Below are 12,915 nucleotides of genomic sequence, written 5' to 3' on the forward strand. Positions count from 1 at the left end.
GAAGACCTGGGTTCTTATCCCAGATCTGCTACTGACTTACCTGTAAGACCTTATACAAGTTTCATAACCTCTGTTGGTTCAATTTGCCTCCCATGTAAGATAAATAAGTCCAGTGAGTTTGTTTCAGCATTCAATTTCTATGATTTTCTAAGAATCTAACCATTTGAGTTATATGTGTCATTGGTCCCTCTCTCATTCAATTAAAACTCCCAGCATTGTTGTGTTCTACAGTGTCATTTCCCTTTCATAAATGTTCTAAAATTTCTGTCTGATTGATTCTCTCTTGGCTTTGCAGTGGACTAGGAATAGTTGTTTTTCTTGAGAATTGTCAAATTTGCTGATTTTATAGCCCTAAAGCTTTAAGTTTAAATCACTCTCATTCTGTCCCTTGGTGGACGTAACACCTCTCTAGAAACAGGAACTCTAATCAGAGCTAGAACTGAAGAGAAAGGAAAGCACAAATTTCCCAAGTGGGTCACTGGGATTCTTGGTAAGTGGGCTATTTGTGTTTCCACTCTTTGGTTGGCAGACCCATGTGTTCTACCTTTTGGGGACATGAAATCATATGAGTCAAGTGTTTAGGGAATATATTGCATCCTGGTGGATAGTATTTCATCATCACATGGTATCATCTTCAAGCTGGCACCTCCACTGTGCCTTTAGAAGAACATTCATCACTCTATCCAGCCTGCAGTTTCTGGATGGTGCAGTATGTGATAAGACGAGCAGGTCATATGGTCATTTACAGGCTGCCACATCTCCTTTATTTCAAAGGAGGTCTCTGGTCCCTTAGTCTTAGTAATGTTATACAGGATTGTGTAAGCGCTTAGAGCTGCTGGCTGAGTCTCTGCGGACAGGGAAGGCAAACCCACAGCCAAATATGTACCAATTCCAATTAAGCCAAGTCACGGCCCCTTTCAGAGTGAAAGGGGTCCAACATACTTAACTCACTGCCATGCAGCTGATTAGTGTTCTCAAGGACTAGTGCTACATCAAGTCACTTGATATTAGTCTCCACTGCTGCAAAGTTGAATATTTGTTCGCAACAGTTGTGGTAAGTAATGGAAAGCAGAAGCCCATGTTTGGGGCCTATGTATGGCATCCATCTCTGCTGCCATGGCTGCGCTACTCATGAGTTGATTGTGTCAGCACTGAGATTGCCAGTCAACTGACAAAGGTGGACCGATACCAACTGGCCAAGTCATTCCGCCCACTTGATTGGTCAGTGCCTCTTCTATGATTGATGCTCTTTGACAGACATTATGCAATACAAAGATCTTCCCTTTTAACGTCCACTGCTGCAGTGACTTGTATCCAGGTCTTAATTTGTAAAGATGTCTGAGTGACGACATGGAAAGTTCAATACCACTGAAAGAATTTATTACTTACATTTCCAGAGTAAGGGGATATGCCATGCCATGCAGGGCCGCAGGGGGAGCATCAGGTTTTGGTCAGGAAGCAGAAGTAGGAGTAAGGAGAGAGCCTGGGCCAGAGCGTTTGTTGGGGTTTCCATGGGACAGGCAAGGCAGGGCAGAGTAAATGGCTTAGGACTGGCTGGTTTGAGTAATGCCTGCCAGCTTTGGGGCATAGAGGCATGGAGCCCTGGCTCCTGGCCCTGGGTTGACTTAGGGCAGGGGAAATGTTGGCTTGGTGTGGGAGTCAGAGAAAGGAAGTGATGGATTACATAGGAGAGGCATGCTCCCAAGGAAGTTTTTTATCTTTGGGAATTAGCTACCCCTGGGAGGGGCAATCTCTCCCTGGGTCTGTAAGGCCCCCCACATTGTCAAAACATTGTAAGATACAGAAAATAAAAAACACAATTAATATGTACAGATCTATTAACAAACCTATTCCTTCTCCTCAGTCTGTCAATTTTTCTCTTTCCAAGAGCCTGACCAAGCAACCAAGCCATTTGCCCATGAATTTATGTACATCCTTACCCAGGGCCACTTTTCTCTCCACACAAAGTTGACAAGCTTTTGATGCATTTCCTAAGGACTTATGTCCCTTCACCACCCTCCTCTCATGGCCATAAGTGTGAGAGGTATGGGAGAAACACTAGTGGGGTACATAGAGGTTGGAGCTGGAGCCCACATACTTTTCTCTGTGTTTTATGGCCCTACTTGTGCCTGATCTTGGATCTATCATTTCCATCTTAGGATGGATTACTGCTGGGCTCACCAGACCCTAATACTCAGTAGGTTTGATAAGAACCAGCTCGTGATAAGCAGCTCTAGCCGCAGGGTCCCTTTATGACCCACAGGCAGACAATTGTCGTTACCAAAGACTCAGTAACACATCAGGAGCTATTTTTCAAATGGTGGATGAATCTCTGCTGCAGATAGCATGCTGCAGGACGCTATGTTGTAACTTGCATACTGAGGCTTGCTATAAGCCCCACTCAGCATCCTCCAGTCAGACACTTCTAATAGTATAGTGTCTGTGAGTGTGTATGGCCCAAGCAGCGGGGATGTCTGTATGCAGCCTGGACCCACTGCAGAAACTTTTACAGCTCTAGGCCCCAAACAAAGCTGAAAGCCTTCTTTCTCACCCAGTAAATGTGTTGCACCAGTATTCCCATTGGGATATCCCAGTTGGAATATCCATATCCCCTTAGCACATGATGCCTCCAAAACCTGAAGAGACTACCAGGCCTTGTGCTTTCTTCTCAGTGTTAGGAAGTCTGAGATGCAGGGATGTATCCTTTCTTTTGGAAAGGATGCCCTAGACCAGGGGTCATCAAACCTTTTCTATATATGACCATAGAGTAAGTATTTTAGGTTTCTTAGGCCAAACACTCTCTGTTGCAGCTATTCAGCTCTGCCATGGTAACACAAGAGCAACCACAGACAATACATAGGCAAATGGGCACGGCTGTGTTCTAGTAACATTTTATTTACAAAAATAGGTGGTATGATTTTTTCCAGACCCTACCTCACACCACCATACACTTAAAAACTTCGCTAATGTGGGGGTGTCCCTGAGGGGTTTCTTTACCGTTCTCCAGAGTACGAGTATCATTTCTTTGCTCTTCCACTCCAATTAACATGCTATCACGGATAGGGAGGACCCATGTGGTGTTCTGTAGAGTGCCCAGATGGTTCAGTTCCCACATCCTAAGGGCAGGAGACTTAATATAGTCCCAGGGCAAGGCTATACATGTATACACTGGTCTGCCCCATGTGAATGAAAACCGCTTCTCTTTCTCTTTCTTGATTTGAAAACTCAGATAGGTTTTATCTGGATTCAATCCCATATATAATCATGAAGCACTTGTACTGATTGAGTCTTTGCCACTCTTTTGGCCTGTAGTCCCAGTCTTCCCTTAGGCCAAGAATGTCTGTAGCTCGTTCATGATGTAACTTGACCCTATTTACGGGTCTGGTGGCCAGGATAGGAGGTGGGGACAGATCCCAAGGGGGCATGTGTTTCCTTACTAGGGAGAAGCCTCTGCATTTTCTTTGAGCAGTGTGGGGGAGGGGGCAGTGCTAGCTTTTAACAGGGATAAAATGCTATTCTTTTATAGGCCCAGAGATTAAAAGAAATCTGAGGACTTAAGATTTCAGCACGTCAAGCAGGACCCTGACCTTAGGTGGCAGATCTGTCAGGTTGAGAATGCAATCTTCCTTGGAGCTCTGCTATGCTTATAATTAAGTCCTGGGTCTGATGCTGTTTATTCTGTCATCTGGCTGTAGAGTCTCTTTCTGTGCTGCTCAAGGAGGCCTTTTTGCTTTCATGCTTTGCATTATATTGGTTACTAATCATCCCCTGCTTTTCATTGTCTTTCTTAATGCATTAATAGCTTCCATCAATACCCATCCAAATTACATAGTCCTTTGACTTCCCTGAGAAACATACAGTGAACCCTGAGATTCTCATGCAGGAGGTTTATTGAGGATTGCTTTCCAGACAGTGTCTGTGAGCAGTGAGGGAAGCAGGACTGGTGGAGAGTGAAGCTGAACTACAGTACAGTAGCAATAAAGGCCTCAGCCAATCAGGAGCTGTGGAGCTAGAATGCCCCTGCTGAGATGTCCCAATTGACAAGGGGGTCAGGATTTTGAATCTCCTACAGTGGCTAACATTAGATGTACTGCCCCTGAGGAGTAGGTATAGACAGGTGAGTCAGTTTCCTGTGCTCAAGGGCAATTCCTGCAGAGGTACCCAAGTGTAAGCCATCAGAGGCCACTACTTTTGGCATCTGAGTGCACCAGTCCCAAGAGAGGTGTGGTGAAGCACACCTCTTTAGTAGGAGCTTTACATCAACTCTGTGGCCATAGAGAAAATGGTGAGGACAGTGGAGCAAAGGATGGAATGAACCCGAGTCCCAAATGCTATCACTGAGTGGCCAAATCAATCCTGAGATAGCCCATCTCTAAACTTCTTACATAAATAAGATGTCCTTTCAGCTTAAGACACTCTTAGCTAAAAAGCATTTTAACTCACCCACAAATCACCTCAGTCCTGTTACTCTGTATGGTAGGTATTATTATTATTCCCATTTCAAATTACAGTAATAAGGTTTAGGGTCACTTGCCCAAAGTAACACAAGTAAAAGTTGGTGGAGACCAGTGTAAAACTTAGCACTGCCTAGATCCAAAGTCCATACTCTTCACCATTTTATAAACATCTGTGTGACAGCTGATGAAGGGAATGGTAGCTCATGCATGGCTGACAATCCCATAGGTACCAGAAGATCCACCCTTAAGAAGCTCATTGTCCCCTGTTTTAATGGAGTGTGTTCAGTGGTGACCCCCATCCCATGTCCATGTCCTAATTGCCAGAACCCATATATGTAGCCTTATGTGGAAAAAAGGTCTTTGTAGATGTCGTTAAGTTGATGATCTTGTGCTAAAGGTATTGCCTGGGGTTATGTGGGTGGGCCCTGAGTCCAGTGACGAGGTCCTTGCCAGAAGCTCACAGGGGACACTGACAAGAGGAAGAGGCAGGGAGACCATGGGGGCGGAAACTGGAGGGATGCAGCCACAGGCCAACGGGCCCCTCGAGGCACTGGAGCCAAGAGAGGGACGATGGGATCGCCTCTGCAGGCTTAAGGAGAGCACCCAACGCCTTGATTTTAGACTTGTGGCCTCCAGAACAATGGGGTAATAAAGTTCTATGTTATGCACCACCCAAGTTCTTTCTTCTCAGTTTGGTCAAATATATTCCTTACATGGTACATTTCTAAAGGAATCCTTTCTACTTTAAGGATAGAGTGTAAATGACTTCTTCAGTAGATGGTGAGGTTACCTGTAGAGATGCAAATGAGCATTTTCCTGGGATGAAGGTCCCATAGCCATTCTATGCTCAATAGGATTTCCACAGGATGCAAAAACTTTCAGACTTTCTGAGAAAAAGTCTGGGCAAATGGAAGAACGAGTGACACTGTGGCAGAGATTGAGAGAAGTGAGAACGAAGGCTATGCAGAATACAAAGAGATTCACTTTCCAACATCTGGAAGCAGGAGGAAGCCAGTGGATCTAGACGATTTGAAATCCACATTCTCAGAAAGGAGCAGTGGCTCGTCAAGTGCAGGCGAGGACACAGAAGTGCCAAAGGCTTTGCAAAAGAGACTACAGAAGGTGAAGTCCCATTAACCCCGAGTGGGAAGGAAAGGAAATGCTTTCTGGACAGAAGGTTAGGGCATTAGAGAGAAGTTCAGATTTCTGTAGTTAAATTTTGCAGGTAATTGAAAAAGGTAAATTCTATTTCAATGGCAAATAAGTAAAATGCTGTCTCAAAAGAGTTCTTTCTACTCTACTGGGAGAAGAAAGGGAGGAAAAGCAGGTTACTAAAAGTGAAGAATGTATGAACTTAAGTTGTATTCTAAAAAGGAAAAAGAATAGGATACATTTTTTTGAGCCTGTCTCAATGAGAAGTTAGGAGGAAATTTAGAGGATTTGGATCAAGTGTTAGCCAGAATCTTGGCTGCCAAAACCATGAGGTCCAAATGACAGCTGCTCTACTGAGTTCCCAGCAAACCGCCTCCCAGGCAGTAAATGGGCTGGAATCATTGCCTTATTACCCCCAAAAGTGCTTCAGATGGGCTTGGGGTAAGGATGCAGAGAGAAGACCTGAGACTATTGTGAGAGCAGCTCTGCTTCTAGAAAACTGTACCAGTCACTGTAGCCTTCCTCAAAAAATTACCAAGTGTTTTGATGTAAATTACCTCACAGGTATTTATAGTTCAGGCCAGCCTGCTCCTTGGCCTGCTCCCCGGCCAGCAATGAAAGGAGCAGAAAAGTGCGAAGCCTGATTTTCAGCACATAGTTTGCAATTCTAACCACAAAGAACATCCTTCATAAAACAGGAATCTGGTCCTTGACAATTTCACAGACTCCAGCCTTTCCTGTCACTCCCAACATATAACATCTAGTAGCTCCTTTGCAGTCCACTACAATAGTGCTTTACAAGCTCATGAGAAGCAAAAGGCATGTATGTATAAAATGGGCCACAATTTCGATATAAGGTTCCGCTCTAACATGGATTTCTTCTCTGAAGCAAATATGCCGTTTCTAAAGCTTCCATGACCAAGATAATATCAGGTAAAAAGGGCCCAGTTAAGGTTTCTGGTCTTGTGGGAGGGTTTTTTGGTATTAGTTTTTGTTTTGCTTTTCTTAGGAAAAATCATGTTAGACTCTAAATTCTCCTTTGAATAGAAAGCTCAAATCAGCAGAGGAATAAGATGTACTGGCTCTTTGGCCATGCAAAAGTTACATGCTGTAGAAGCACATTTCGTAACATGAGTATTCAATGTAGCATAAGATTTTTCTTCTCAGATTATTTCACGCTTCTTATCTCACAGTCTTTCCAAGCAGGCACCAGCCTGTGAATGGCCTCCAGCGTCTCTAGGGGTTGCTGCCCTCAGATTTCCCACCTCTCTCCCCACCCACGAAGTCCAGTGATGACTTCCTCCTTGGGTCTAATAACAAATGAAAAAAAGGCAAGTTATTTCACTTAATGCAGACAGAAATTTCTATGTGTCAGGCATAAACACTACCTTACCACTTTACAAACATTAACCCATTTAATCCTGAAAAACCTACAAGATGAGCTCTATTTTCATCTCCATTTTACAGATGAAGAAACATCATATAGCTATCAGGATTTAAATGAGTTTGTAAAATTAAACACTACATCATGCTACCTTAAATAGTAGTGTTATAAAGGTGAATGGAGCAGAATTATCAAGTAATACTAAGTGCTCATATGTAAGCCTTTAATAAAAATGAAGATTTAAAAACTTTTAAAATAAATGTTGATTTTAAAAAATGGAGGAATGTTACCTAGACTGTTCATATGGATAGGTTTTTATCATGGTTTCTAAAATTATAGCTTATGAAGCTTTATGATATATATACAAAAGCAGTGTTGTTAATCAGCTGATACAATCACCAGTCAAATCTGAATGGATCTTAAAATCATCAATTCTATTTATTTCTCTGATTATAAACATAATAAATGTTCGTATTTGGAAATTTCAGAAAAGCACATGGCAAAAAATATAACTCATTCATAACCCTACCATCCAGAAATCATCTGGATGATTGCTAATATTTTCATATATATAATCCCTAGTGTTCTTTCTATATGTATATTCATGGGTGAAAAGGCATTTATTAGATGTGGCTCTTTTTGCCAAACGGACACACATTTATTCAAAGAAAAACAATTTGCACCTTTTTTCAGTGCTTCAATGAGCACTAAATATTCTCTAGTGGTTGTAAAAGTCATAAAATCAGTACATTAAGATTATAAAAGTACTTTCAGAGTAGAAATAAACTTGCAATGATACATATGCTAGAGCATTCTTAACAATTCAAAATTCAGTCTAATCGAAGTCACAATAGTGATATTTTTCAAAATATGATTTTGTAATTACACTTACTGCATTACTCAGAAGTGATGTTTTAGCATCAGTAGGATGAAAACAATGCTTGCTTCTTGAACTTGTGTACAAATTCATTGACATAAAACTTCCTCCATTAATTCATGGCTATTTTCTTAGTAACAGAATCTAAAGTTTCTTTAAGAAAGGAAGGCCCAAGGCAACTGCAAGGAAACACTGATGTATGATTGTTCTAAGACTGCTCAGCATTTGTGAAGTAACCTGTTACAATTACTAATCACAGAACACCTTGCTGAGCTAGGTATAGAAGAATTCTTTTATACAAGAGGAAAATGAATACTGTAAATCAACATAAGAGGTGGAAAATTTGCAGGATACACACTATGATTTCTAGTATCTCGAGTGGTTTAAGGCATTCCTCCCCTGAGAGTGGACTCCCACTAGCAAGTACAACATCACAGCTTCGAAGTCAGCTTCCTCTTGACTGTGCCTGTGATTCTGCCATACGGATTGTCTAACGGTAGCAAGACCTGTAGAAAAACCACATGGTAACTCAGAGGCATTAAAATAGAACTCTCCTTTTTTCTATGTATCAATAGTAAATAAAAACCTACTTGCGAAACAGAAAAATGTATATACTCTTACAGTCAAGCTAATTCAAGCAGTTTTATTTTTCCAGCAATAGTTGAGAGATGAGTCAATTTTCCAGAAAAGAGTTTTTGAAAGATTTTAATCAGTGAGATATAAATGTTTCTCAAATGCATTACACATCCTTGCTTTTTAAATAGAATGTAGTAACATGGCCTTTGCTTGATGACTCACTCTGAACATCAGTCACTGTTCAATGCTGTAATACCGCCATGCCCTCAGGAACATTTGAGGTCCTCTGGGCTCTTAGTCCAGGGCTAAATGGCTCCAGACAGCTGTGCATTTAGAGTTCTTCTGTCTTCCCACCCTGTCATTTGTCACTTCTCTGCTACTGTCAGCGTGTCCTGACTCCCTGCTTCTCATATGTTCCTTTCACTTTGTGCTCACCTGCTGGGTGAGGGCCTGAGAGGGGCTCCGGCCAGCCAGAGTGCAGACACAGATCTGGAATAGTCTGTGCAACCACTCAGGTCCCTGTATGCAGAGCCCTGGCCCAAAGGGGCCTTCCTACCTCCAGGACCCTGCTTGGACCTGAGGAGGGAGCTTCCTGACTGACTTCTTAGAGCAAGGGCCACTGTGCCCCAACCCACCAGCAAGCCTTTCATCTGGGATAAGTGCAGGCCTGCGATGAAGGGGGCCTCTCCGTCAGGGCTCCTGAGAGGATGCTCTGACCATGCTGTGTCACCTTTTTCCATTTGGGGCCAATTTGTTACACTCAGTGGACATGGCCAGTATTACTTTCAGGTCCCTGTCCTACCCTTTAGAAGGTAATCTTTTACAAAGGTTTTGCATTCTAATTAATGGCATGCTGGTGATCAACACCCCTTCCTTCCTCTGAAGTAAACGACGCTGTCCTTCCTTTTAGCTGAATGAACAACAGGTGGCATCAAGGTTGCTCTGCTCTGCAGATCAGGCTCTGTATCAACTCTACTGGGCACCAGAGCATGATCTCTGCTCCCCGGGGCTGCTCCCAGCCTCCAGCAACAGCTGTGGTGGTACAGAACCCACCGGAGCCCATCAACAGAATCTGCAGAGCAGAAACCAGATGACCGGCCAGAAGGGCTGTGACGGGCCCGAGGCTCCTGGGTCAGCAGGCCCGAAATGGCCTTTGTTCGCCACAGGACAGGATCCTAGGGCAGCAGAGCCGTGCTGATAAATGGCCCCTCCCTATCTCACTCCCCCTACACACTAAAAGAAGCTACCAAAATGGTGTCTTTCAAATACTCGAAACCTGGGAGAGGATGGATCAAACAGAAACCCTACCATTCTGAGAAACTCTACCATTCTGAAAGTGATCCAAGCAGGTGAGGGGACAGTTCTGACCTCCCAGAATTGACCACAACTGGCTGCTTGTGGGGATTGGGGGCTGTCTAGTCAGATACACTGACTTCCCTTAACCTCCTGCCTGGCTAAGAACAGGGGCTTTTAACAAAACTAGTGCTTTTCCATTTTACTTTCAAAAAATGAACTTCCTTATTTTGCCTTGTGAAATTGCTATTAGAAACATACTCTTCCATTTTTTCTGTTTATATTGTACGCTACTTAAATTGACTATGTAATCAAAATTTAAAGCTATTGGAAGAAAACGAAAATACAATTATTTTTTTTTCCCTCATCACCTCATGACCAAAGAACAAAGCTGTGACCTTGTGGCACTTTTCAGAGAAACAGATCTCCAAGCTCTTTCCTTGGCATGCTCTGTTCTTTCTTTGTCTTTCACTCTGCAAATTCCAACCCTCCCCACAGTCATTCATCCACTTCTAGGGGACACCAGCCTCATGTATTGAAAGGCCCAGAGTCTAAGAGGGCTCTAATTAATGGCAACTATAAATATTCCCAAAGCAACAGCTGTTAAGAGTTTTGGTTGTTGATATTATCCCAAATTTATAAAGATAGGTAAGGGGAGTAAGGGGAGGGGTGCAGGTGTGCATTAAGTATTTTTTAAATCTCTTACCTCTTCTTTGTTGATCAGTCCCATTTTGGTCATGTCTATGTTAAAGTAGTGAATGTTTGGCAGGCTGATTTCCATATCTTCTATCTGGAATCCATAATAATATGTATCACACGGGGCAGCTGTGAACCTCTCTCCATCACTCCCCACCCCACCTACCCACTAGCCCTTCACTCAACGTTCCACCTCTCTCTCTGAGACACCCTCTGATATTCCTCTACTGTTCAACACTGTTCCTCCTGCTAACTCTGCTATCATAGGGTGGACCCACTCTTCTCCCTTCCATGTGCAAAACCTGCTTCTCAGAAAAGTAATAGCTTCTTGGATCAGAAAACTGGGAGATCTTCAGTGACCAGCCTTCTGGTGCAGGCCCGTCAGCTTCCTAAATTCCTTCTCTGTCCATTCCCTCCTCGCGAGCCTGGTCCCTGGCATTGTCAGGAACAACTGCTTCACCTGGGGAAGGAGCTTGCATGGGTTCTGGAAGTCATCTCAGGGTTATTAGGGCAGGAAATTCTGGGGTGCAGATATCCAGGGAATGGCCTAGGGGAGGATGCACGGGCCCCTGAAGGGTTTGTTAACTTGGCCCCCTGACTCTTCATCTAGTGGAGAAAGGCACAGCCCGAGGGAGGCCTGAAGGGGGCTTCTAATGTGCTGAGCCATGCAGGGGGCCCTCCTGCTCAGGGGTAAGGGTGGTACTCTTCCTCTCCATCCCGATCTGGTCTTAGTTCAGGCCTTCCTTGCCAGATTTCTGCAACAGCCTCCCAACAGGTCTCCTTGTCTGTGGCCCATCATCCTTTTAATTTATGACACTTCTTTCAGAGTGATCTTCCTAGAGAGAAAATTTGGTATTGCTACACCTTGCTTAAATCCCTGGTGGCCCCTAAGAGCTTTCAGGATGAAGTCTATATAAGCCCACAGAGGTCTTCCTGATCTGGTTCCTGCCTCACGCTTAGGCACTTGGAAGGCCTTTCATTCCTGGAGCTTCACATATGGCAAGTTAACAGTAAATGACAATTCTCCTCTGACCCCTTTCTCCATACCTACTCTGCTCCCTTACCCTTGAGTGTGAACCCAGAGAACCCCTACTTTTCCCTTAAGACAACTCACACACGTCTCTCTCCAGAAAGCCCCTGCTCCAGAGTTAAGTGCCTTCCTCTGTATTTCCATAATACTCTATCCTCTATTGTATTGTTAGTTATTTTCTTCAGTCACTGAATGATTGATTCTTTGAGGGTAGGACCCATGTCTAATTTATCTTTGTACTCCTTATGTGCTAACAGAGACATAATAACAATTCAATAAAAATGTATGTATGTATCAATGTATGAATAGATGGATGGGTAGAATCTGTCTGTATCTACTCACCATTCTCCGGCTCCTCTGAAACATAGACCCTTGGTCTAATTACCCCTCCTTCAGGGCATTTGAGTGTCCTGAATACAAGGCTTAAACCATGGCAGGTTGAAGACGCCAAAAAAATTTCAACAAAATTGGAGAACTTAGCAGTGACCTATGGTTTCAGGTCGGAACGATTTTTCCATTTTTTGCCCTCTTCTCAGTTGCTATAACAGGCTTTTGAACAACAGATGTCATTTTTCCTGTGCCTTCCACTTTCTTACTCTAACTCTCAGCTTTCTTTGAGAGCTGATAGGAGACACAGGTTCTCTTAGTCCTCAGAATGGCAAGTGATGAAACCTACCTCTGGAACCTGGTTCAGGGAGTGCACTTGGATGTCATACAGGGTCTTCTGGACAGAGGGTGAGTACTCGCCTTTGTCGAAAGGTCCAGCAAATTTCTCCAGGATGATGTCCCGAACAGTATCCCTGAAACACAGAAAAGAAAACTGAGAACTCTCATAGGGTGACCTTTTAGGAATGCATTATAAAGCTAAGAAACAATGACCCTCTGTACCCCAGAAAACAACTTCATTGCTGGTCTTAGAGGAGAGTAATATTCTGAAAGTTCAAAAAAAAAATTGCTGAATAATCTCATTTCCCAATTCCCTGCACACACACACACACACACACACACACACACACACACACACACACACCATCCAACAAACATATGGAATAACACTAGGCTGTTTTCATAATCTGGCACCAGGGTCCAGTGGGCACCACAGGAAAAATCTCCCTCTATGTTTTGTCTGCCTGTGGAAAGACTCCCATGCTCAGTTTGACTGTTCCTTGAATTATTACAGTTTTAGGGGTTTAGGCTCTGTGCTAAGCATTTTATGTGATTACTTCATTGAATTCTTTCAATATACCTGAGGCAGGAACTATTATTATACCCAATCTAGAGATGAAGAAGCTGAGTTTTAAAGTTAAGTGATCCCTCCCTTCAGTGGAAGGCCCAGTTAGTACCCTGACTCTGGCATGCACAAGTTTGTGCTCTTTCCAATATAAATACATCAGGCTGTTGCCTGTGGGGAATACCTGAAATAACAAAAGAAGATTGAGGTGAGGGTTTC

General features: G+C 43.3%; 1 protein-coding gene across 4 annotated transcripts in view; it reads right to left on the reverse strand.

The window, feature by feature from the left end:
- Positions 1 to 7,406: 7,406 nt before the first annotated feature.
- The window catches only part of LOC108386581 (uricase), a 73,182-nt gene continuing 67,673 nt past the window's right edge, over positions 7,407 to 12,915 (reverse strand). For all 4 annotated transcript variants that reach the window (XM_073234202.1, XM_073234203.1, XM_073234204.1 and 1 more), the window contains exons 6-8: positions 12,142 to 12,265; positions 10,446 to 10,529; positions 7,407 to 8,376 (exon numbers count right to left, since the gene is read on the reverse strand). In XM_073234202.1, coding sequence (XP_073090303.1) covers positions 8,302 to 8,376; positions 10,446 to 10,529; positions 12,142 to 12,265 — 283 coding nt within the window. In that variant the 3' untranslated portion in view covers positions 7,407 to 8,301. The remainder of the gene's footprint in view (positions 8,377 to 10,445; positions 10,530 to 12,141; positions 12,266 to 12,915) is intronic.

This window comes from Manis javanica, chromosome 4 (genome assembly GCF_040802235.1).
Source record: "Manis javanica isolate MJ-LG chromosome 4, MJ_LKY, whole genome shotgun sequence".
NCBI lineage: Eukaryota > Metazoa > Chordata > Mammalia > Pholidota > Manidae > Manis > Manis javanica.